This window comes from Oryctolagus cuniculus, chromosome 9, assembly GCF_964237555.1.
Source record: "Oryctolagus cuniculus chromosome 9, mOryCun1.1, whole genome shotgun sequence".
Taxonomy (NCBI): Eukaryota; Metazoa; Chordata; class Mammalia; order Lagomorpha; family Leporidae; genus Oryctolagus; species Oryctolagus cuniculus.
The window spans coordinates 71,380,438-71,406,671 of record NC_091440.1 but is presented as its reverse complement, the minus strand read 5'-3'; the positions used below and the strand labels follow the sequence as shown (position 1 = coordinate 71,406,671).

General features: G+C 45.6%; 2 protein-coding genes across 12 annotated transcripts in view; one reads left to right on the top strand and one right to left on the bottom strand.

Annotated features, from left to right (window-relative positions):
• Window positions 1–10,955, bottom strand: part of ALG11 (ALG11 alpha-1,2-mannosyltransferase) — a 62,163-nt gene extending 51,208 nt beyond the window's left edge. For 4 of the 10 annotated variants that reach the window (XR_011378820.1, XM_070048910.1, XM_070048909.1 and 1 more), the window contains exons 1-3: window positions 9,938–10,092; window positions 5,821–6,048; window positions 2,721–3,652 (exon numbers count right to left, since the gene is read on the bottom strand). Coding sequence is in view for 9 of the 10 variants with exons in the window: in XM_070048910.1 (XP_069905011.1) it covers window positions 2,721–3,652; window positions 5,821–6,048; window positions 9,938–9,981 (1,204 nt within the window). In the remaining variant the exon portion in view is untranslated. Of the gene's footprint in view, window positions 1–2,720; window positions 3,653–5,820; window positions 6,049–9,069; window positions 9,138–9,937; window positions 10,093–10,605 lie in introns of those variants that run through there. The other 6 variants (XM_070048913.1, XM_070048914.1, XM_070048912.1 and 3 more) reach the window with 4 other exon arrangements.
• A 2-nt stretch (window positions 10,956–10,957) lies between these two features.
• ATP7B (ATPase copper transporting beta) overlaps window positions 10,958–26,234 on the top strand; it is an 80,620-nt gene continuing 65,343 nt past the window's right edge. For both annotated transcript variants that reach the window (XM_070048898.1, XM_051832253.2), the window contains exon 1: window positions 10,958–11,057. In XM_070048898.1, coding sequence (XP_069904999.1) covers window positions 11,007–11,057 — 51 coding nt within the window. In that variant the 5' untranslated portion in view covers window positions 10,958–11,006. The remainder of the gene's footprint in view (window positions 11,058–26,234) is intronic.

Below are 26,234 nucleotides of genomic sequence, written 5' to 3'. Positions count from 1 at the left end.
TTCAGGAGTGCAGTGGAGGATGGCCCAAGTGCTTGGGCCCTGCACCCCATGGGAGACCGGGAGAAGCACCTGGCTCCTGCCTTTGGATCAGCGCGGTGCGCCGGCCGTGGTGGCCATTGGAGGGTGAACCAAGGGTAAAGGAAGACCTTTCTCTCTATCTCTCTCTCTGTCCACTCTGCCTGTCAAAAAATAAATTAAAAAAAAAAAAAAAAAAAAAGAAATGCAATACTTGAAACACTTCTGTCCCTTCCCCTTGGGTTGGCCAGATAACCTCTCTGTTGTCCCGTGGTTCCTTCTGTAGGGTCAGGCCACGTTGAACTCTCAGTCCCTAGAATGTGCCTGCTGACTCTCCTGTTGTCTGTCACTCCTATCCTAGTGCTGTTCTTTCTGCTGGATGTCCTCTCTCTTGCCTAATTTTAATTATTCTAATTATTGTTCAGGCTCTAGCTTGAGTGTCACATCACTTCTTGGGCAACTGTCCGTGCCCCTTTGAGTTCTGTATCCAGGCTTTCTCTGAGGTGCTTCCTCGTTACCTGGGACTTCCCTGGCACAGCACCTGGCACCCTGTGCAGCATGTGCCTGTGTGGCTTGTTGGTACCACCCCCAAGCCAGAAGCCTCTGAAGGCCAGAGCGGCTCCCTCAGTCTTGTTCCCTGCACCTGCCTGCCGAAGTATCCAGCACAGGGAGAATGACTAAGTGCGTATCTGTGGAAGGAAGCACAGGAGGTCAGACCACAGGCAGGAGGGTTGTTTTGACAAGTTCTTCTGAATCTGGCATAATACTGTGCTACTAACTAGGGATTCAAAAAGAGTATAAGGGAAATTGCAGTCCTAATACAGGAAACTTCGTATTGTGGTCTCCTATTTCCCCCAAACAACTAGCACTGTGTGGCCAAAGTAGGCACTTGAGAAATAAATGCTGAGGGCAGGCGCTATGGCATAGTGAGAAAAGTCATGGTCTGAGATGCCAGCATCCCACATGGGTGCTGACTCGAGTCCTTGGCTGCTCCACTTCCCATCCAGCTCCCTGCCAATGCGCCTGAGAAAGCAGCAGCAGATGACCCAACTGCTTGGGCCCCTAACACCTATGGGGAGACCCAGATGAAGCTCCTGGCTTCCGATTTCAGCCTGGCTCAGTGATGGCTACCTGGGGTGTGAACCAGTGGATGGGAGGTCTCTGTCTCTTCCTCTCTCTCCAACTCTTTCAAATAAATAAATAAATCTTATATATAAAAAAAAGAAATGCCAAGCCAAATTAAATACAAAGCAGTGCTCAATTTTATACTAAAATATATGCTAAATAGGATGTCTGAATAAAGACAGCAATTTGTGTTAGAATAAATAAGAAAGGACAAAGGTATGGAAATTTAAATTGAAAACTGATAATGGGATCCGGCGCCACGGCTCAACAGGCTAATCCTCTGCCTGCGGCGCTGGCACACCGGGTTCTAGTCCCAGTCGGGACGCCGGATTCTGTCCCTGTTGCCCCTCTTCCAGGCCAGCTCTCTACTGTGGCCCGGGAGGGCAGCGGACGATGGCCCAGGTCCTTGAGCCCTGCACCCGCATGGAAGACCAGGAGAAGCACCTGGCTCCTGGCTTTGGATCAGCGCGGTGCGCCAGCTGCAGCGGCCATTGGGGGGTGAACCAACGGAAAAGGAAGACCTTTCTCCCTGTCTCTTACACTGTCCACTCTGCCTGTCAAAAGAAAAAAAAAAAAAAAGAAAGAAAATTGATCATGGGATTTGGCAGAGAAAAGGGAAGGCCATTGTAATAATAAGTATAGACTCAAATAAGGACCAAAAGAATTATGATGAGAAGCCCATCCGGAGATGGTGGTTCTCGGCTTTTGATGAAATACCTGTACCTGGGCATCACCCACAGATTCTGATTTGGCCATTCATAGGATTATATTTGGGCAAGGAATCTGTAGCAGTACAAAGATGGGGTTAGGTGTGGAGTGACAACATGGTAGCTAACAGCAGGGACTTGGTAGGCATTGTGGTAGAGTGGGTTAAGCTGCTGCTTGGGATATCTGAATTCTATATAGAAGTGCCTGGGATCCAGTCCAGCCCTGTTTCTGCTTCATTATCCTGCTAATGTTCTAGGGGGGGCAGCAGATAAGGGCTCAAGTACTTGGGTTCCCGCCATCCACATGAGAGACCTGGATGGAATTCCTGGCTTCTGGCTCTGGTCTGGCCCAGCCGTCGATGTTGCAGGCATTTGGGGAATGAGTCAGGAGATGGAAAATCTCTCTTCCTCTTCCTATCTCTCCCACTCTCTTGTCATTCTTCCATTTAAATAAACAAATAAATAAATCTTAAAAAAATTAAAAAAAGCAAGAGCTATCTGGGTTAGAATCTGGGTACTACCCAGATTACTTACTTAACTGTTTGACCTTGAGCAATTTCTAAACCTCTGGGTGCCTCAGTTTCCTTATGTATAAAATAAGAATAAGTGTACTACTTACCAAGTAGCATTTTAGGGAAGATTAAACTATATATTACTTGTAAAAACCCAAGACAGTGATTTGTACACAGTGAGTGGTTGATAAATATTAGCTGTTACTATTAACTATCATCTTATAGGGCCTCGAATGAGGACAGCATCCTTTGGGAATTAAAGAGAGAATTAGGGCCTGATGCGGACTTCCAGAGAATTATAATTTCGTCAGCAAAAGCTAAAATGTACATCTCGTGCCACCAAACAACAGAACAGACTCACCAATCCCAAAATGCTCATTCCACATGGTATGCAGACCGATTGTTGCTTTGGACAAGTACTTCTTCAGTTCATCAAATGGGATGTTTATTTTAAATTCCACATCTTCTTGAATGCCTAACTCCTCAGACAGCCTTCTCAGCTGATTTACCCTAAGTTCATCATCCTTGTTCCGACAACCTCCAATGAGGACAAGTTTCAGTGAAGGAGGTGACTCCACCACCTTCTTACTCAGCAATTTAGCAAAGGCTCTGATCTGCAAAGGATGATTCTTTTCGGGCCTGAACTGCCCGACGGAAACCAGCAGATGCTCTTGGGTCATCTCTTCCTCATGTAAGGGAATGTCCAGGAATGTCTGCACGTCACAAGGTGGGTAGACAACGTTAGTGCAATTCCCAACCTTCCACAGTGACAGAATATGGTTTAGTGTCCAGGAAGAATTGACCATGACTGTGTCACTGCAAGAACCAACAAGTCCATAAATAAAAGCAAATAGATGGTAGTAGATGAGCTTTGCTTTGCTGAGGAAAGCATTTTTGGTAATAAAAGCTGCATTATTAAATCCAACATTTTGATTCTTCACTACAGAGAGCATGTCAGTGCTGATGGTGGGATAATGAACGTAGCTTCCAACTCGGCAACCTCCTACATACTTAAACAGAGGAAGCGTGAAAGCGTATCCCATTGAATCAATGTAAACATCAGGGACACACTGCATGAGCGCTTCCCAGCCAAGAAAAATGGATCCAAGACTTTGGCCCAACAGTGTGAAGTGAGGATAGCGTGAATCTTCCACAAGGTAGCGTTTCTTTAAGAAAACAAACTGCACTGGGTGAACCAATCTGATGTTAAATCTTCTGAAGGCACCTTCTAGTATCTGTTGACCGCTGACATTAATATCGCCAGTATAAACAACATAAACTGCTTCAGGATATCTAAAACAGAATATAATAGTTAAGATGTCATTAATTCACATTAACACCAAACAAAAAGTTGTAGATAATTATTTTCTCATGATCATAAAGAAACGTTTTTATATTAAAAATGTTTTCCACTATTTTTCATTCATTGCAATTGAACTATGGACCTCATCCTTTTGTGAGTCTTCCACTGCCCAATGACAACAACTAAAATTATTAGTCCTTCATGACTCTGCATTATGGTCTGAACGTTTGTGTCACCTCAAAATTGCTATGTGGAAGCCTAATCCCCTGGATGGTGGGAAGGGGAGGGGCCTCTTAATGAGGATTAATGCCTTTATTTATTTGAAAGGCAGAGTGATTGAGAGACAGAGAGACAGAGAGATCTTCTACCTGCTGATTCACTCCCTAAATGGCTGCAACAGCTACGATTGGGCCAGGTTGAAGCCAGGAGCCAGGAACTCTATCTAGTTCTGAACATGGGTGGCAAGTGCCCAAGTACTTGGGCCACCATCTATCTGCTGCCTTCCTAGGTCATTAGTAGAGAGCTGGATTAGAAGTAGAGCAGCTGGAGGCCGGCGCCGCGGCTCACTAGGCTAATCCTCCGCCTAGCGGCGCCGGCACACCGGGTTCTAGTCCCGGTCGGGGCGCCGGATTCTGTCCCGGTTGCCCCTCTTCCTGGCCAGCTCTCTGCTGTGGCCAGGGAGTGCAGTGGAGGATGGCCCAGGTGCTTGGGCCCTGCACCCCATGGGAGACCAGGAAAAGCACCTGGCTCCTGGCTCCTGCCATCGGATCAGCGCGGTGCGCTGGCCGCAGCGCGCCAGCCGCGGCGGCCATTGGAGGGTGAACCAACAGCAAAGGAAGACCTTTCTCTCTGTCTCTCTCTCTCACTGTCCACTCTGCCTGTCAAAGAAAAAAAAAAAAAAAAAAAAGAAGTAGAGCAGCTGGGACTTGAACTGCTGCTCGATATGGGAGGTTGCTGTAGCGAGTGATGACTTAACTTGCTGTGCCACAGTGCTAGCCCCTGATTAGTACCTTTATAAAGGAGGCCTAAAGGAGCTTGCTTGTCTCTTTCGCTACACAAGGACAGAAAAAGATGGTGCCATTTATGAAGCAGAGTGAGCTCTCACCAGATACCAGATCTGTTGGTCCCACCATCTTGGACAGTGGAGGGAATTATGTGTGAAGGCTTTGGAACAGAATCAAAGGCATGTTCCCTAAAGTAGGGTACCATGGAAGGATAATCAGTTTTGTCAGATGATAAAGCAATAATGGAAACTATACTTTACTATGCTTTTTCCTCTCTGAAAGGGAATCAAATATTTTGAAGGTGTAAGGGGCAGGGGTAAGGAAACCTAAAACATTAAATGATGTGTGACACCATATTCCTTTTAACACAGTACCTTAAGACCATCCAAATGGTGATGGTATTAAAATTAGAATCAATGTATAAATACTTTCATAAAGATTATTCCTATGTTCCTGCACTGACTAAAGTGTTCAGGTTTAAAGAGTTCTGCAATACTTGGTACATATCTGTTAATTATTTAATCTCTTCCGTATACATTCTCCTAACATGACTGGTTATCCTCATAAAATTCTCCCACAAAAGCAGATGTAAGGGGGTTGGCATTGTGGCATAGTGGGTAAAGTTACCACCTGTGACACCGGCCTCCCATGTGGGCACCAGTTCATGTCCAAGCTGCTCCAATTTCCAATCCAGCTCCCTACTAATGGCCTGGGAAAAGCAGCAGCAGATGGCCGAACTGTTGGGCCCCTGCCATTCATGTGGGAGATCTGTGTGAAGCTCCTGTGCTCCTGGCTTTAGCCCAGCCCAGCTCTGGGCCATCCAGGGAGTGAACCAGTGGATGGAGGATCTCTCTCTTTAACTCCCAAAATAAGTAAATAAATCTTAAAAAAAAAAAAAAAAGTAGATGATTTCCCCATTAATTTCTTTATCACAGCACCTAAAATTCAATAAGATCATTTATTTATTTAGTCATTTATTTTTTCAATAGGATCTTATAAGGCAGATGGCCATATGAAAGAAATATTTTCTTAACTGAAGAACAATTAAGAAACTGGATACAAGTAAGGTACCAAAGACAGATGAATTTCTGGGTAATGATTTTTTAAAAAATGGTCATAATGTAGCAAATCAGCTAAGCACGATGCATACCTACTTTTTCTGCAGGGCTCTTAGGGCACACCATAAAACTCTTTCTCCTCCTCCACCAGCATTGCAGTAGGGATGAAAAAATGCAATCACCATTTGATTTTTCCCATTTTTGCTTGACACTGATTTTTTCTTTTTCTGAAGCAGTAGTCTGATCATCCAAAGGACAATGAACAAACATACACATAAAATTCCACACACAATTAGCCCAGGGAAGAACAATGAGTAAAAAAACCTGAAATAAAAGAGAAAAAGTGAAAATCAATGTGATGACCATTAAAAATAACACAAGTTAAAATCTACTTTTACTAATCTCTTCTATATATTAGCAGCAAAGAGAATTTTAGTAATTAGCAAGTTGGCTAACAAAATAGTTATCAAAGTTCTTTTTTAATTATAAAGATCTAATAAACAATGTCAAAGTTTAAGTCACCTTTAATTCCAATTTTCTTTAATTACATGCTAGGAATTTTAAAAAACATTTTATTCATTTGCAAGGCAGAGGGATAGAGAGAGGGATAGAAAAAGGAATCTTCCTTCCACTGGCTCACTCCCCAAATGCCTACAATGGCTGGGGCTGGTCCAGGCTGAAGCCAGGGGCCTGGAACTCCATCCTGGTGTCCCACGGGGGTGTAGGGGCCCAAGTTCTTGGGCCATCATCTGTTGCCTTCCCAGGTGCATTAGAAAAGAGTTGGAGCAGAAGCAGAGTAGCTAAGCCTAGAACTGGCTCTTTGACATCGGAAGCCAGCATCACAGGCTGCAGCTTGATGACGTTAGCCCCAACATGATAGCAATTTAACACACTTAAATCGGCAGTAAAAATCAATATTGTGCTACTTTTCTCCTATTCAGTGTGTATGTAAAGAGATTAAAACCCAAATTTAACAATTAACTAAACAAGACATGATTAGGAATGGCATTTAACTCTCAAAATGACAATTTTTACCTCAAAAATGTGTCTTTGAATGATCAATATTCCATTAGTTAAAAGTTTGGTGACAGAGTAAATCATTTTAATCTCTTATTTCACTGTAAGTAGAATAGTTCCTGGAGTAAAAGATATAGAATTTGGGTTTCTCCAACTCTTCTCAAAGCTCTGTATTTGATCTGTTTATGTGACCTATTTTCTTCTTATATGCCTCTGAATAAGCTGCCAAAAAATCCACTAATGGTCTATTTACTGACATTAGCAATCTCATTCACAAATTGACTATTAAAAGGTTCTCTATTACTGCCAGGCTGACAGAAAAATCTCCAATGCCTACCATAATGCCTTGCCCAGCCCTGGCTGTTGCAGCCATTTGGGGAGTGAACCAGATAAATGAAGATCGTTCATTGTCTCTCTTTCTCTCTGTCACTCTGCCTTTCAAATAAATCTTTTTTCAAAAGTTCTTTAATTCAGTCTGCAAGTTAGACAATCATATAAGAGATTTTCTTTGAGATAGTCATCAGACCTCAGTATGGAAATGTCATATTTACTACCTCCATTCTGTAATACATAATATTAAAAAGATAAGTACTTTGGGGTTCGGAGTTAGCAAAACACTATTTCACCAAGAGTATTTTTTTAAAAATTATTTATTTATTTGAAAGTCAGAGTTACACAGAGAGAGGAGAGGCAGAGAGAGAGAGAGAGAGAGAGAGAGAGAGGTCTTCCATCCACTGGTTCACTCCCCAATTGGCTGCAATAGCCGAAGCTGCACTGATCTGAAGCCAGGAGCCAGGAGCTTCTTCCGGATCTCCCACCTGGGTGCAGGGGCCCAAGGACTTGGGTCATCTTCTGCTTTCCCAGGCCATAGCAGAGAGCTGGTTTGGAAGTGGAGCAGCTGGGTCTCAAACCGGAGCCTAAATGGGATGCTGGCGCTGTAGGCCAGGGCATTAACCCATTGCGCCACAGAGCCAGCCCCACAACGAGATTATTTTTAAGTGCTAAAAGTAATTTGTGCTAAAGTGATTTTAACTACACAGCGAAAAAAGAAAATGTTATTTTAACATTATTATAAAAACAGTTTGACTTGGAGACTCTCTGAGTCTTAAACCCACAAGGGTCCAAGGACCGTACTTTAAGAATCACTGCCTTAAAGGATGAATAATTTCACATAAGTAATAAGACCTGTCATTCATTTAGCATTAAGAATATATGAGTTCACATGGTTTTTAATTTTTTTTTAAGATTTATTTATTTATTTGACTGACAGAGTTACAGAGAGAGAGGTCTTCCATCCTCTGGTTCACTTCCCAGATGGCAGCACCAGTTGGAGCTGGGCCAATCGAAAGCCATCTTTGGATTGACAAAGCACTTGAGCCATCTTCCATTGCTTTCCCAGGCCATTAACAGGGAGCTGGATTGGAAGTGGAACAGCCAGGACTCAATTAGCACCTACATGGGGAAGCCAGTGACACAGGTAGAGGCTTAACCTACTGTGCCACAGCACAGGTCCCAGGACAGTTGGGACAAGCATCCAAAGTTGTTTTATAGATTCATAGGATATAAACATTTTCATGACAATTCCTTCAAATGACTTAGGTGGGAAATTCAGGTGCCAGGCTTTTCAAAATGACTTAAAATCAGAAAGGGAGGGCAGGCATTTGATGCAGTGCTTAAGTTGCACTTGGGACACTTGCATCCCATGTTGAAGTGCCTGGTTTGGGTCTAGGCTCCTCATCTTCTGATCCAGCTTCCTGTTACTTTGGCAGCAGATGATAGCTCAAACACTTGGAACCCTGCCACCCACATGGGAGACCCAGATTGAGTTCCAGGCTTTTTGCCTGGCCCAGCCTTGGTTTTTGTGGGTATTTGGGCAGTGAAGCAGTGGATGGAAGATCTCTCTCTCTGTAGGTTTGTCCATCTTTCTCCCTTTCAAATAAAATGAAAATAAGTAATTTTTTAATCAGAAAAAAATCTCCACAGTAATGACTGAAGTTAAACCAGTTCTTTGAGTCTCATTAGTTTCAAAGACAGACTTATAAGCTCTACAAAATTTATTAAACACCTAACATGTAGTTAAAATATGTACTATTAAACAATGTATACCAATATTTAAACATAAGACTTGATAACTGTAATCAACAGTGAATAAAAAAAAAACCAGTGAATCACTCAGAAAACATTAACAATTACAACATACAAAGCTCTGAGTGAGGAATATTCCATATGACAGAGGAAGAACATGAAGGCTCTGAGAATAGACTTTCTAATATTTTAAATAATCATTATAGAATTTGAAGCAGAGGATCAAAAATGAAAAAGAAATACCTTAACTTTGGAGAGAATATGTATATACTGTTATTCAGGAAGCCACTGTGTTAATACAAATTTTCAACCTGAACAAAAAATATGTAAGTGTTAAAAAGAACTAGGTGGGTAGCATATAATAAGGCTTCTGTTTTACTAGTGTAGGGCAAGGCATTTAAAACACAGTAGTATTACAACAGCAAATAAGGAAAAAACCTGGGAAATTTTTTTACTGAAATGTTAAAAGTAGTTTTTTCAGCCTGTAGCATTCCTAATGAGTTTTCCTTTACTCATCTATTTCCTAACTTTCCCAGATGAAAAAATACATTATGTATGTGATAAAAATTAAAGATTTTTTATACCTATTCTTTACATCAACCAAGAACTAAATCAACAAATGATCACTCAACAGAAGGTTCCGCATAAACTTTACACTCGTGACATGTGTTAACAATGGCAGTTCTGATGAGTTATGGAAGAGAAACTTAAGAGACGAGAAGGAAGATCCGTTGTCTTCTTTGCAACAGAGAGACCAGACAGACTGGAAAACGAGTACATGACAAAGCTCAATCATAAAGAAATACGAAGAATATATAATTTATGACCGACTAACTGGACTGCTTAGAAGAGAAAGAAAAGGCTGAAACCAGAACGGAAACTCGAGTCTAGCCAGCACTGAATTGGCTAAAATAATTTGGTAAACTGAGTCATAAACAAGACCTTGTCTGCTCCACTTGGAGCAGAGGAAGACCCCAAGCCCGCTCACTGGCCTGAGAAAACAATCTAATGACAGGGAAGGCCATTTCCCCGCAAACGTGGGCTGCACTGGACAGGCAAGTTCCACCACCGCACAGGTAACACCTGCAAACCCACACCACCCGCTGCTCACCTCAACAACTCGCACGCCAACCAACCCCCTTTGGCAGCCGCCATCTTGAGCCGACCCCCGAACTCAGGAAGCCCTTCTGCGTCCCCTTTGTCTATTGGCTCCTCAGGAAGCGTGAGTGTTTCCCCCGCCCCCGCGGGCTGACCCTGTGTCCCAATTGGCTTCTAGTGGTAGCTTCCCACGGCCTTCTAACCAATAGGCATTACGGAGGCGTAGACAGGCTTTTTCAGCGTGGCGCACACGGGTCCCGCCCTCTATGGGCGGGACCGCAGTGGGAGACGGCCTTTGGAGGGCGTGGCTTGTGATGGACAGTCGGCGCTCCCGCCTCGGTCCCCTCCCCCACTGAAACCCCTGCACGGGCTCCCCCGCCCCCAGCCCAGAGCCCGCGGCCGGTTGAAGACCAAATGGGAGGCCGTGGCGCGCCGCGGATCGATCTTCCAGGTGCAAAGTTCACTCCCGCGCCGTTGCCGCGCTTGGGACCCGCGACACCCAACGCGGAGTCCGAGAGGGGGCTGCGCGGAGCGGACCCGGAGCCCCGCCGCGCCACGCCGTACCTTCCCCGCAGGCGGTGGGCGAGCCTTGGGACCTGCTCTTCCCGCCCGGGGCTGCGCTGCTGGCCGGCCTGCCCGCCCCTCCCCACACACAGAAGTCCCAGAGAGTCCCCGGCGCACCGGTTCTCCGCAGCGTAGACGGGGAGGGAGGACTGGCCCCCGCTCTGCGGTCCGGGAACAGCGGAGGACACTGAGGCACCGGCCCGGCCCAGCCGCGTGAGGGTCGGCGCCGCCAGGCCGCCTGGGGTGCGGGTGCGGGTCGGAGGCCCGCGCGCCCCGCAGGTCGGGGGCACGGCGGCGCGCGCCTTGGAATCGCCTCTAAGGGCGAAGGCTGCGGAGTCCCTGGCTCGAAACGGAGGGGCCGGGTCCCAGACCCCTCCTCGGGGACAGCCGAGCCGCACGGATGCCTGCGTCGCCCGCGCCCCGTCACGCCGGCAGTTAACACCGCTCTCTCCTTTGCTGACAGGTGACCTTTGGGCTCTGGGCTGGATCAGAGAAGAAATCGGTGTCTGCGAGCCAAGATGCCTGAGCTGGAGCGACAGGTCGCAGGCAGAGAAGGAGGCAGTCGGAAAGTAAGTTTGTGCGCCCTCCCGCCTTGGGGGGACTCCCGCTACCTGCCGGGGAGGCTGAGCCCCAGGGCCCCGCGTGTGGGACAAAAGCACCTTCATAGAAAGGGCTGGGGTTCAGGAACAACTGAAAACCAGCGCTTGGCTCTTTATCTTCATGCTGTTATGGAATCTGATGCCAGAGAAGTACAGAGTGAGACGTTGGAGTAAGATCTCTTAACTACTCAAAAACAAGTTAGTTGCTAGGCAGGTGCCGGGACCCCCGATGATGTGCCACGGGTTTTTTTTAAAAAGTATCTTTAAAAAAAATCATTCATATTATACAGGTAGCACATTCATGTAGTCCCTTAAAAATGGAGACGGCACGGACATATTTAGCATGAAAGGCAGATCTGCGTTACAGTCCTTTTTCCAGGCACAAATGTTTTTTCATTCGTTCAGCAAATATTTATTGAAACCTGTGTGTTTGGGTCACAATGGTGGAGAGCAGATAGGGTAGTTAAACAAGAGATAGGTAGATATCTATGTGGGTACTTCAAAACTTTTGTGGAAAATGTAATTTAAAAACTGATTTTGGTGCAGAAAACCAAAGGCTATGAGAGGGCCTTCAAAAAGTTCTTAGAAAATGTGTCTTATGAAAAAAGCTACGGGTGAATTTCAAAGGTTTTTTTTTTTTTTTTTTTTTTTTTGGTTGCACTAAAAGGGAGTTATCTTTTAATTAGGTTTTTGTGAGCTTTTGGAAATACACCCATGCATGCACATGGTTTTTTGTGTGTGCCTTTAAAATTTTTGTTTCACCTGAATGAAATCACATGGTGTGTATTCTTAACCCCACCCCCACCCCAACAATGCATTTTAGAGATTGTTTCACTAAGTGCTGTTTTACTCAGTTTAATCTCTACACAGCATGGTTGCACCATAGCTTATTTGCTGGTGGGTGGACATTCTGGTTGCTCTTCTGTTTTTTTCCTTGCCTCTTGCAAGGGGACATTCTCGTACATCAGTTTTAATGTTGACTAGAGTATTTCAGATAGACACCTAGGACTGGGTTGCTGGTGTGAAGAGTAGTTTCTTCCTTTTCTAAGGATTTCTGAAATGGATTCAGTGATGTTACCGAGTGCTGTTGCATGGTGAAATTTGTCTAGGTTCTGGTGCTAGAGAAATGCAAGATACATGGATGAAAAGGATGGGCAGAGAAATGATTCAGCAGTTGAATCTTACAGTGTGTTGACTCCACATTTGAGCCCGGGTGTGAGGAAAGCACATGTTGGGGAGAGGTGGCTGGTACAGGGGAGACTCCTGGAACCCTCTGCAGTGTCCCCACCAAAGGGAAAAGTCCTTATCCTTCCCGATCAAGCTCAAGCCCCCACCCCTCCTTGAAACCTCTGTAACTGCTCTGGCCTGCGGTGGCCTCACCCTCTTCTGGATTCCTTTGATAATAGCATCAGCCAACGTTATTGAGTTTACCACGTGCTAGGCATTGTATTAAGCATTTTATATCTCTCTATATGCACTTTGTCATCTAATCCCCACAAAACCCTTTGATGAAGGTATTATTGCCTCCTTATGGCCATTTATTCAGCAAATGGTTGTTTTTTTTTTTTAATTTTTTAAATTTATTTTTGAGTCCTATGTGTCAGGCACTCCTGGTGCTGGAGATGCAGGTAAGATCAAGCCCTGCCCTCAAGATATTTATATCCTACTAGGGGATGCAGAGAACAAAGGGTAAACAAATAAATAGTGTTATTTCAGGTACTGACAAGTGCACTAAGGGAAATAAAGCAGGGTAGGGACTTAAGGAAGGAAGATTCTTTCAGTTGACTGTCAGGGAAGGCTTCCCTGGGGAGGTGGCATTTGAGTAGAGACCTGGATGATTCAGATTTCCTGGAGTATTGTAGGTGGAGGAACCACAGAGGGTTGAAGTCCTCAGACCAGAGTTACAATAAGAAATGTAATTTGGTCTTTGATCCGGGTTCCTGTCACAGACCTTCTAAATCCCTTAGGATGTCCTGAGTGATAGTGATCTTTTGTTATTCATAACAGGCCCCCTTCCACATTCCTGAGTTTATGTTAATAAGGTGGCTCTTCAGATGGGGAGGCTAGTTGCTGGAGAAACTAACCTGGTGGTTAGGGGGTTAGGACCAAGAGGGGCTGGAGATTGACTTCATTGCCAATAATCAATGACCCCATCACCAGCAGCTAATAATTTACTCAGCTATGCCTACCAAGCTGAACTTAGATGAAAACTCTTAATGCTGGGGTTTGGAAGTTTCTGGGTTGATGAACAACCCACCCATCCCAATTATATGCCCTGTCTCTTCCATTAGCTCTTCCTGAGTTGTATCCTTTATAATAAACTGTTGGTAGTAAATCGCATTCTTGAGTCCTGTGAGCTGCACTGGCAAATGATCCCACTGAGGAGAAGGTTGTGGGAGCTCCCTGAGCTTAATGACCATTGGTAAGCAGTGTGGCTACTGGTGTCGGAAGTGGGAGGTAGTCTTGTGGAACTGAGTCCTTGCACCATGGGATCTATGCTGACTCCAGGTAGTTAATGTTGGAACTGAATTGTAGGGTACCCAGTTGCTGTCTGGAGAGTTAGGGAACTGGTTGGTATGAAGAAAACCCCCACACATTTGGTGTCAGAAATGCTGTGAATAGAAACAGTACAGAAGTGACCTCAGTGTATGAGAAACAGTGGAAGGAGGAAAGGGGGTGGGAGGGCTAGAATGCTGTGTCATTGCTTCACATGTGGGGAAACTGAGGCAGAAGTAATAACTTGCCCAGAGTACCTTGCTAATAAGAAGATGTAGGGTTGAGTCCTGGTCAGGACTGTCTAACTTTTCTTAGGTACATATTCTAAACTAACTTGACACTTGGTCATACCAGTTGGTAGGATTATTTAAATCAATAAATAATAGGCCGGTGCCGCGGCTCACTAGGCTAATCCTCCTCCTTGCGGCGCCGGCACACCGGGTTCTAGTTCCGGTTGGTGCACCGGATTCTGTCCCGGTTGCCCCTCTTCCAGGCCAGCTCTCTGCTGTGGCCCGGGAGTGCAGTGGAGGATGGCCCAAGTGTTTGGGCCCTGCACCCCATGGGAGACCAGGAGAAGCACCTGGCTCCTGCCATTGGATCAGCGTGGTGCGCTGGCCGCAGCGCACCAGCCGCGGCGGCCATTGGAGGGTGAACCAACGGCAAAAGGAAGACCTTTCTCTCTGTCTCTCTCTCTCACTGTCCACTCTGCCTGACCAAAATAAATAAATAAATAATAGCTTTTCTTTGCAACCCTGTTTTTTCTTTTTTTGAGTTATTTATTTGAAAGGCAGAGCCACCCAAAAAGAGATTTTTTTTTTTTTGAAGATTTATTTATTTGAAAGGCAGAGTTACAGAGAGGTAGAAATAGATAAAGAGAGATCTTCCATCTGCTGGTTCACTCCCCAGGTGGCTGCAACAGTCAGAGCTGTGCCAATCCAAAGCCAGGAGCCAAAAGCTTCTTCCAGGTATCCCATGTGGCTGTAGGGGCCTAAGGACTTGGGTCATCTTCCACTGCTTTCCCAGGCCATAGCAGAGAGCTGGATTGGAAGTGGAGCAGCTGAGACTCGAACCAGTGCCCATATGGGATGCTGGCACTGCAGGTGGTGGCTTTATCCATTATGCCACAGTGCTGGCCCCCAAAAAGAGATCTTACATCCTCTGGTTTACTCCCTAAATGGCTGCAGTAGCTGGGGCTGTGTCAGGCCAAAGCCAGAAACTCCTTATGGGTCCCCCACATGGGTGTCAGGGACTCAAGTACTTGAGCCATTACCCACTGCCTCCTAGGTACATGAGCAGGGCGCCAGATTGGAAGCAAAGTAGCTGAGACTTGAACCAGACTCCAACATGAGATGCAGGTGCCAGAATGCCCACCCATTCCCACCTCCCAGGGCTTCGCTTCATTCAAGAACAAAGAAATTGCAGCATGATATCCCCCACTTCTTTTCTTCTCAGAGGCCTCTCTGTGGGGCAGCAGTGACCAGGTGACCTGGGTCATTCAGCCTTCAGTTCACAAACATTATGGGATATCTTCTGTTGGCCTAGTACTGATACAGGCAGAGGAGTGCAAAGATGAGCACAGGTCAGTCCCAAGGCTCCAGAAGTCCTGGGACAGAGGGGCCTGCACAGTGCAGTACTCACAGAAGGGTGTGATCTGCCTTTCCTGGGAGGAAGGGATGCAGAGTGAACTTCAAGAGGAGGTAGTCTCAGGTGAGTCTTGAAGGGAGACCAGTGTTGATTGGGTACACAGAGCAGCAAGGAAGGAATAGTGAAGGGCCCCAGGGTAGACAGCAGCTCCAGAGGACTGGAAATAGAAAGATGCATAGTGGGGAGAGGCATAAGTGGTTAAGGCAGGGCTGGAAGAGTGGTTGTGGGAGGAGTTTACCTGAGTGTGGGAAAAGAGGCTGAGGCACTCCTCCAAGCGGGTGGGTGAGCTAGGGAGGGAGCTGCTGGGAGACCAGCTGGAGGCCCTAAGTGATCTTCCCCGTGGCCAGGGTGAGGTGCACTGGCTAAGTCCCTGTTGGGATGCCTGCATCCCACCCACATCAGAGTCCCAGCTACTCAGCTTCCTAGCCAACTACCTGCTGATGTACACCCTGATAGGTAGCAGGTGATGGTCCCTGCCACTTATGTGGGAGACCCAGGATCCTGGCTTCTGCCTGGCCCCGCCTGCCTAGTCGTTCCTGATATTTGGAGAGTGAGCCAGTGATGGAAGTTATGTTCTCTTTGTTTTTGTCTCTCTGTCTTTCAAATGAAGGGAAAATTTTCAAAAATTAAAAAAAAAAAAAAAAAAAAAAGATCACCCCACCCGCTGAAGGCTCTGAAAAGAACTGGAAAATTGACTGTTATACTCTGATTCATTGTGTGGAATTGTCTTCTCAGCAGAGAAACTATGATGTTTAGACTTAGAACTTTCTGGACTGTCAGCCCAAGGCTAGTCCTAGCAGCATCAGCAAGGTATAGTTGGTACCTATATAGCTGGAGTGACAGAATGGGATTTTCAGGGCTGTTTTGCCTGATAGTCATTTTTCTCTAAGTCAGAAGGATGGAAAGGGCCTAATGACACAATCACTGCTCACTCATATCACAGCACGGGTATCAAGGAAATATCTATGTTTCTGTGACTCATGTGTAATTTTTATCTGTAAGAGTTCTTGCCAAGTGATTTCTGAAATGACTGTCACTTTTTTTATTCAAACTTTTTTTTTTAAATGAAATTAAAGGAGAAAATCTGACCAGGTCAAAGATCATTTGGTAGACAGCAAACAGGAAGTGACTTTATTGTGATGTAACTAACATAGCAAATATGACTTTTAAAACCCCAGGGATTATGAAACCTATTGTTTTCAGAATGTAACCATTTTGTTGGAGGAAATTCAGGCAACCACATGGTTGGTACTGCTAGTAATTTATTGTTTCTGATTTCACTTGTGCCTTCTTTTTTTTTTTCTTTTACACTTGATCTTAGCCAAAAGGCCAAGAAGCAATCTCTCTCTCTCTCTCTTTTTTTTTTTTTTTAAGATTTATTTATTTATATGAAAGGCAGAGTTATACACAGAGAGAAGGAGAGGAGGAGAGGCAGAGAGAGAGAAAGAGGTCTTCCATCTGCTGGTTTACTCCCCATTTGGCTGCAACGGCTGGAGCTGCTCCATTCCGAAGCCAGGAGCCAGGAGCTTCCTCCAGGTCTCCCACCTAGGTGTAGGGGCCCAAGGACTTGGGCCATCTTCTGCTGTTTTCCCAGGCCGTAGCAGAGAGCTGGATTGGAAGTGGAGCAGCCGGGTCTCAAACCAGCGGCCATAGGGGATGCTGGCACCGCATGTGGTGGCTTTACCTGCTATGCCACAGCGCCGGCCCCCACTTGTGCCTTCTGGTGTCTGTCTTGTCCCTTGTCAACTTGATGTGACCCCTGTGTGCTTTCTGCTGTTGCAGGAACACTCTGCTTGATCTGTGCCTGCTCTTACTCTCTACAGGTGACCTCAATTCTTGCCTCAAGATCATGTGCTTTTCTTGAATTTTCTGCCTGTTCACCCAGCTTAAAAATTTTATTTAGACCCATAACCTCTTTTTGTCTCCTCTCTAGAATCAGAGGACAGGCCTGCCCTTTTTCAGGGTCATCTCCTCTGCCAGTGCTGCCCTTGACTCCTTCCTCCGCACCAGTTCTGGAGCCTCTTTGTCCATCGTGACCCTTCACCTCCAGTCTTTGCTTGAGAAGCCATCCTCTTCGCTGTTGTTCTACTAAGATGTCTCCCATTACTCTGGGTCTCCCACTACCTGTTAGACTATTCGTGCCCCCACCCCTCTTCTTTCTTAGTCTTGTAGAAATAATAGTCTGCACTTGCTTGTGTGCATCCCTCCATTTCTTTAAGGTTTTTCCTTCATTGTTGTTCAATATATTGGATATAAAAGAATTATGTATAATTATGAACACAATAATAATACAGAGAACACCAGTGCACTCCTGACCTAAGAACCAAGAACATATCAGCACCACGCCATCCATTCAGCTGCTCCTTTTTTATCTTTTTGCGTCACCCATGGAAGTGCCCACTGTTGGGCAATTTTGTATTTGTGTAACTTGGCCTTTTTTTTGGGGGGGGGGGGGTAAAGTTTTGTCATATATACATGTATAATGCCTAAATGATACGTTCCTTAGTTTCTGAGCTTTATGTAAGTATTATAATATGTTTAGTCTTAAAGACCTAGCTTTGGCCTGCACCAAGGCTCAGTAGACTAATCTTCTGCCTGCGGTGCCGGCACCCTGGGTTCTAGTCCCATTTGGGGTGCTGGATTCTGTCCCGGTTGCCCCTCTTCCAGTCCAGCTCTCTGCTGTAGCCCAGGAAGGCAGTGAAGGATGGCCCAGGTCCTTGGGCCCTGCACCCGCATGGGAGACCAGGAGGAAGTACCTGGCTCCTGGCTTTGGATCAGCACAGCACGCCGACTGCAACACACCAGCTGTGGCGGCCACTTGGGGGGGGTGAACCAACGGAAAAAGGAAGACCTTTCTCTCTGTCTCTCCCTCACTAACTCTGCCTATCAAAAAAATAAATTAAAAAAAATTAAAAAAAATAAAGACCTAGCTTTTCCCACTAGACATGTTTCTAAGGCTCATTGCTGTATAATGATAGCACATTCGTCCAGTCTCCTTGGAGAATGTTGGGTGGTCTGTGTGTTTCTGTGGTTACCAGCAGTTCTGCTGTGAACGTTTTTGTTTGTGTCTCCTCATGCACACAGGCAGTGTAGCCGCTGCTTTTCCCATTGTTTTCTGGCTTTGCCTTTACCACCATCCTGAAATCTTTCTTGTTTAGATTTCCATGAACGCCAAAGGCATATCCTCCCCAGTGCTGTAGTTTGAATGTTTTTGTTTTCTCCAAAATTTATGTTGAAGGCTAATCTCCAATGCTACAGTGTCAAAAGGAATGGCCTTAGGAGGTGAGTGGGTTTGAGGGCGTAGCCCTCATGAGTGAGATTCGATGCCCTTATAAAAGGGGTTGATGGAGGGTGTTCAGCCCTTTTCACCCCTTCCATCCGTCTGCCCGCCCTGTAAGGACACTGCCGCTCCCTTCCCAGAGGATGCGGCAGCAGTCTCTGTCTAAAAGCAGAGAGCAGCCTTTTTACCAGACTGACTGACCTACTGGTGTCTTGATCTTGGACTTGCCAGCTTCAAGAACTTTGAAATATAAAAATCAGCAGTTTATAAATTTATCCCAGCACAAACAGGCTAAGATAGAACTTAGATACCAAGAAGTGGAGTGTAACTGAAAATGTAGATGCAGCTTTGGAATTGGGCAGAGGGGAGAGGCTGGAATAGTTTGGGGGCACTGGCTAGAAAAAGCCTTGGATGCCATGAACAAGGATTAAGGGAGATTCTGGTGAGGACTCAGAAGAAGAGAATTGTAGACAGTTGAATCTTAGAGATTACTTAGGGGTAGTAGTCAAATTGCTGGTAGAAATATAGACATTAGGGGCCGGGACTGTGGCGTAGCAAGTGGGGCTGCCACCAGCAGTGCCGGCATCCCATATGGGTGCTGGTGTGAGTCCCAGCTGTTCACTTCCGATCCAGCTCTCTGCTATGGCCTGGGAAAGCAGTGGAAGATGGCCCACGTGTTTGGGCCCCTGCACCCATGTGGGAGAACCAGAAGAAGCTCCTGGCTTTGGATTGGCACAGCTCCAGCTGTTGCAGCCAATTGAGGAGTGAACCAGTGGATGGAAGACTCTCTCTCTCTGCCTCTCCTTCTCTCTGTGTGTAACTCTGACTTTCAAATAAATAATTTCAATAAATAAATCTTAAAAAAAAGAAATATAGACATAGATATTGAAAGCCACTCTGATAAGATCTTAGACAGAAATAAAGAATATCTTAATGGGAACTAGAAGAAAGACCATCTTTGTTATAAAGTGCCAAAGAACTTGGGTGAATTTTGTCTGTGCCCTAATATTTTGTGGAGGCAGAACTTGAGTTATTATCTAAGATACTTGGCTGAACAAATCTCTTAAGCAAAGTGTGCAGGGTGCTGCATGGCTTTGTATAGAAAAATGCAAGAAGAGACAACAAATTAAAGAAGGTAAATTTCGGAGATAGATCAAGGGTGTGGCCAAGTGAACTTTTGATAAGAAGACTGACATGGATAGAGGGAAGCCAGATGCTGTTCATAGGCACGAACTCTGTAGGTGTGCAGTGTGCAAGTGCTGTAGAGGCATTGCTGCCTCCACTTAGATACTTCGAAGGAAATCTTGGAGAGCCTCAGGGCTCAGGCAGAGAACTAGTAGAGGAGTAAGTCTGTGTCAGAGAACCCCGACTAGGACACTTGCTAGGATGCCCCTGGAGTCTGTCCTAGCCTGGAGAGCTACGGGCACCAGACTCCCAAGGGTGCAGCCAGGGAGGCCCAGCCTCCACCCCAGCATGTCTTGGGTGTGACCTGCAGTCCAGGAAGATTCCTCTCAAGCCTTGAGTTTTAGTGTTGACTCTCTATTGAGTGGGTGTTGAATTTACTTGAGATCAGTTACTCCTTTCCTGCTTCTCCTTTTTGGAATGGAAATATCTGTCATGTGGCTGTCCCATCATTGAATTTTGGTTGTACATAACTTGTTTTGATTTCTCACAGTTAGAGTGGCTGCCCTAGGATGACACACACCTTTGAGTCCCACCCATAATCTAATTTAAATGGTATTTAGATAAGACTCTGGACTTTAGACTTCAATTGGTGGTTGATGCTGGAACAAGTTAAGACTGTGGGGGCTATTGACATCAATGAATATATTTTGTATGAAAAAAGGACATGAATTTGGGGAGACTAGGGATGGAATGCTGTGATTTCAGTTTTTTTTTTTTTAAGATTTATTTTTTTATTTCAGAAGCAGAATTAGAGAGAGAGAGGGAAAGACATAGAGAGATATATAGAGAGATACTATATCTGCTGGTTCACTCCCCAAATGGTTGCAATGGCCAGGGCTGAGCCAGGCCAAAGCCAGAAGATAGGAGCTTTAAGCACTTGGACCATTCTCTGCTGCTTTCCCAGGTGCATTAGCAGGGACCTGGATTGGAAGTGGAGCAGCTGGGACTCGAACTTGGACCCATATGGGATGCCGACACTGCAGGCAGCAGCTTAAGCCGCTGAGCCACAGCACTGACCCCCATGGTTTCAGTTATTGTCTTTTCCAGAATACTTATTGAAACTTAACCCCCATTATAATAGTATTAGGAGGCCTTCAGTAGGAGCCCTCATGAATGGAAATCGGTGCCCTCATAGAGGGTGTGCAAATGATTTAGCTCCTCCTCCATCCTGCCCCTCTGCTGTTTGAGGACACCTAGATGGTGCCATCTCTGAGGAACAGGCCCTCACCTGACACTGAGCCTGCCAGCACCTTGATCCTGATGTCCCTCCCTTTCTCTGTAACTGAACAGTTAAGTTTCTATTATTTATAAACTATTTTTAATTATAAAGGTAATTTCTATTGTTTATAGCAGCACATAGAGATGAAGATAGCCTGCCTCTTCACTGAATCTAAAAAAGCAGACAGGTTTATTGAGATATAATGTACAACTTAACAGACATATACAGACATCACCACTGTCAATTTTAGGACAGTTATTGTCTCAAAAGATAGCCCTCTACCCTTTAACTATCACTCTGTGGCCTCCATGAGTAAACAACTACTATCACTTTCTTTCTCTATTGATTTGCCCACATGGGTATTTCATATATCATATAATCTTTAACCTTTTGTGACTGCTTTCTCTCAGCACAGTGTTTTCAGGGTTCATCCACATTGTCGTGGATATCAGTTCTTCATTTTTATTGCAAAAAAATGTTCCGTTGTATAGCTCTCCTACTCATCAGCATGTGGACATTTCAGTTGTTTCCACCTTTTGGCTATTAGGAATAATGCTGAGAAATCATTTGTGTGCCAGGCCAGGTTTTGTGGATACATGTCTTCATTTCTTGTGGGTGTTTCTGGGATTGAAATTGCAGGGTCATGTGATACTCTTATGTTTAACTGTTGGAGAACCTGTCAGACTTCCAACATGGCTGTACCATTCTACTTTCCATCACCAGTGATGAGGGTTTTGATTTCTCTACATCCTCTCTGGCGGTTGTCATTATCAATATATTGTTTCCTCAAAATTCACATTAGAACCTAACCCTCAAGGTCAGGAGCTGAGACCTTTGGGATTGATGAAGTCGTGGGGCCCCTGCATTTCTAAAAGAGGCCTGAAGGAGAGCCCCTTTGCTGGACACAACTGGAAGGTGCCGTGTTAGGTAGGCAAGAGCAGCCCTCACCATACACAGAAACTGATGGCACCTCGATCTTGACTCCCCAACCTCCAGAAATGTGAGAAATGAGTTTTTGTTGTTTATTCAATACTCAGTCTAAAGTATTTGTTACAGCAGCCTGAAGAGACTAGAGAGGTGGTATTTCCACCGGACTGGGTCAAATTGCCAAGGAGTGGGTATAGACGGAAGAGAGATCCAAGAGCAGAGCTGGGGTCCACTCCAGCACTTAAGAAGCTCGAAGGCTAGGAAGCTGTAGTGAAGAATTCTGAGTTGAGGCTGTTGGGGGGCAAGTTTGGAGGAAAACCAGGAGGGTGGGGTAGCCTGGAGGCTGACCTGTGGGTGAGCACAGGGTAATTACCCTGGGCTATGAGAGGGACAATGTCAGTGCTTGGTAGTGAGGTATGGGAATATTTCTAAATTCTCCTATAATTGCTGCGTGGTGTAGTTTAGCAGGAAGCGGGGTCATTTGTTAGTATGGGGTGTTGTTTAGGAGAGTGGAAGAGTAAAGGGTGAGAGACTGGGGGTGTAGAACGGGGGTGGCACCTGGGGTCTTCAGGTTAGTGCTAGTGAATAAAAGCACAGCAAGCCTGACTGAATGTGTGCTTTGTCTCATCGTTCAGCTGGGGATGAAATTGGTACGGGTGGGCAGCTATTTAATGAGCAGTCAGCAGCTAAGGACTGTTAACTAAGGACTGCTAACACCCAGGTCTCACACGCCACCCAGTCCCATCATATTCCATTCTGATTCAACATGGCTGAAGGCTCGACACACCTACTCCTCAGCATGCACCAGATGCCTTGACCCCTTCTTGGAAATCACATTGTGCACTGCAGGCCCACCCTGAGGCCTCCCTCCTTTGAAGATTTGCTCAGACCCTGCCCTGAGCACCACCCCTTACCCTATAAAAAAGACACCCCCAGTAGGGTCCAGTGTCCCCTCAGGAGATTGTCCACACTCACATCTGACTGTGTACTATCCCTTTGCCTTTCAATAAGTCCTGCTTTATTGCTCAGCTCTATCTACATCTCTTGGTTGTATTCCTATACGCCTGAAGGCAAGAGTCTGGACTAAGTTTAGCTGAGGGCTCCACCAAGCCCAGCCAGGGATCCGAATCCCCACAACAGAGCTTGGAGTAGACCATTGTTAGAATTTGTCAGGGAGGTGCCAGGTATTGCAGGCCCTCAGGGAAGTCGGAGCATGAAATCACAACATTGGCTTCTGCTTTTTAATAATCTCAGTGTTTCTATTCTTGGCTCCACACGGTCTTTTATAATTTAGAATGCTTATAATTGTTTTCACTCTAGGCTGTTCCACCCAGTGCACTTTTGTTTAAAAACACCCCCTGTTCCAGTGAGCTTGCCTAGGTATTTTTTGTTTGTTTCTATTTCCTATTAATAAGCTAGTATAATAGTCCTGTGGAGCTAGCTATTTAAAATCTTGGCAGTAACCATCCCCTAGTGGTGGAGGGAAAAGCTGAGCGGCTTGCCAAGCACAGCCACCCTTCCCCAGCCTGTCTTCCAGGAGGACTCTGGCCGGCAGCAGTCCCTCCCCACCTCCCACCACCCAGTGACCAGCGTTTGAATGGGTTTCTTTTCAGGCTTTAATGCTGCCCTCTGCTGTTCCTCTCTCCTAACTTGCTGTGGCATTCCTTAGAGTAGAACGCGTCTCCTGCTACAGATCTGACTCTCGGGCTCATTTAACATTTGCTTCTGTTGGGAAGGATGGACTGGTGGGACCCTAACTGTTGGTGGTTGTGCTGTCTGTACCACTTACAGTCTGGCACGAGAACCCTATAGGCCACTGCTTCCCAGTGTGAGGCTTAGTGTCAGGTTCTGCCATCGTGTCCTGTCATAGGATCCGGAACTTGTCTGTCCCTGCCTGTCTTGCGAGGGCTGGCCAAAGTGTTTTTTCTGGGAAGCCCAGCCCACACGAGCCTCTAGTTGAGTGAGCAGATCATCTTCATGAGTGTTGAAGTTTTTTAACCGGATGTCCCTCCTCCAGGTGGGGTCCATTGTCCTGGAGGGTCATGGAAACCTGAGCTGCCTATCTGCCGTTGGGCCTGGCCTTCTCAGGTTGCAACAGGATTGTTTAGGACGCCAAAGGGATTTTGACTTTTTTTTTTTTTTTTAACAGAGAAGAGCCACAAATATAGAAGTTGTTAGGTAGTAGGTAAATCAAATGAATTTTATTCTGGAAAATGGCTCATGAAATTGTACTTATGAGAGACAAAGTATGTGTTACTAGGAGCCACTTGAATACTCATTCTAGAAGAAAGGTGAGAGAATAATGGAGTTTGGCCTTGTTCTGTGATAAGGGAACAAAACCCCATGAAATTCTACATAGGAAGTACACTGTAATCTCTATAGTTCAACTTATTTATTTATTTATTTTTATTTACTTGAAAGACAGAGAGAGAGAGAGATCTTCCATCTGCTGGTTCACTCCTCAAATTAACTGCAACTGCTGTGGCTGGGCCATGCCAAAGCCAGGAGCCTGGAACTTTATCTGGGTCTCCCACGTGGGTGCAGGGTCCCAAGCGTTTGGACCACCTTCTGCTACTTTCCCAGGCTCATTAGCAGGAAGCTGGATTGGAAGTGGAGCAGCCAGATCCCGAATTAGTGCCCATATGGAATGCTGATAGCACAGGTGGAAGCTTACCCTGCTATGCTACAACACCAACCCCTATTTATTTTTTAAAAATGTATTTTATTTATGTGAAAGGCAGAGTGACAGAGAAAGAGAGAGATCTTCCACCTGCTTGTTCACTTCCCAAGTGTCCACAACAACCTGAGCCAGGCTGAAGCCAGGTACCAGGAACTCCATCCACGTCTCCCACATGGGTGGCAGGGACTCAAGTACTTGAACTGTTATCTGTTATCTCCCAGGATGCTTTAGCAGGAAACTGAATCAGAAGCAGAGGAGGAAGGACTTGAATTGGTATTCTGGTCTAGGATACTGGTGTCCTAAGTGGCTGCTGCACCATAATTCTTATTTTTATTTAAATGTACTTAGGGACTAGGGTTGTGGCATGGCAGGTTAAGCTACTGCTGGAAACACTAGCATCCCATGTCAGAGTCCCAGCTACTTTGCTTCCTATCCAACTGCATGTTAATGTGCCTGGAAAGGCAGTGGAAGATGGCCAAAGAACTAGAGCCCTTGCCACCCACATGGGAGACCTGGAAGAACCACCAGGCTCCTGACCTCAGCCTGGTCCAGACCTGGCTATTGCAGCCATTTGGGAAATTTGGGGAGAGAGCCAGCATATGGAAGACCCTTTGTCTCTCCTTTATCACTCTGGTTTTTAGATACATTGATATCATACACATAGTGTTTAAGACACCCCATATTGGAGTGCTTGGGTTCAGTTTCTAGCTCTGACCCCTGGCTCCAGCTTCCTGCTAATGCAGACCCTGGCAGATGATTAGAGTCCTCTCCCCCATGTGAGAGGCCTGGGTTGACTTCCTGGCTTCCACCTTCAGCTCTGCCCAGCCCTGGCAATAGTGGGCATTAGGGGAGTGAACCAGTAAATGGGAGGTCTCCCCCTCTGTCCTCAGAAAGAGAAGGAAGGGAGGAAGGAAGGAAACTTTTCTGATTATAGTTAAATATGCTTGTTTAAATTCTAATATTTAAATGTTCATACAGATGTACTTATCTACATATATGATACTTTCTCATCACCATGTTAGGTCTCTGGGCAGCTAAGATGTAAGAACCATATGTCCTAAGAGTTTACTGTGTTTTTAAGAGCTGAACACATGCCAGACATCAGCAACTAGTTTAGGCTGATCCATTGCAGCCTCAGTGGACAGAGATTTGTATTCTGGGAATGGTAAAGGCTGAGCGGCTTCCTGTGCAGGTGGTGTTGACATCATATGCTGGGATTCAGATAAGGAGGAGAGTGAGCCCTGCCAACTGGAGTGGGGCGGCAAAGGCAGAACTTAAAGGATAAGGAGGATTAGGCAGGAAATGATGCCAGTAAGAGTTTGGACTTGGTTCTGTAGCCTTGGGAGAGTGGCTTGTGTCTTGGCTGTTTCACAGATACCCTGTGTTCTATGGAAACAAAGGAGAGTGCACAGTTGTCTCCTTTAGACTTGCTTTCTTCCTCCATCCCTCCCCATCTTGGAGTATGTGGCACCATATGCCCCTTCTGCCAAACTGGAAATGGCAGTGTCATCCTCTGGCCTCTCTTTGTGTCACCTTCTGTGACCTATTGATCATGGAGGTTGGAGGTCGTCCTAATTTGTTTAATCTCTATTTTTAATTTTTTCTGCCCCTTTGTAATCCCTGTAAGTGCCCCCTCCTCTGAGACTTCATTCTTGTTCCTGCCCAAACTGTATTTCTAGATCACAGATATAATCCTGTAAGGCCTGTGCTTAAAAG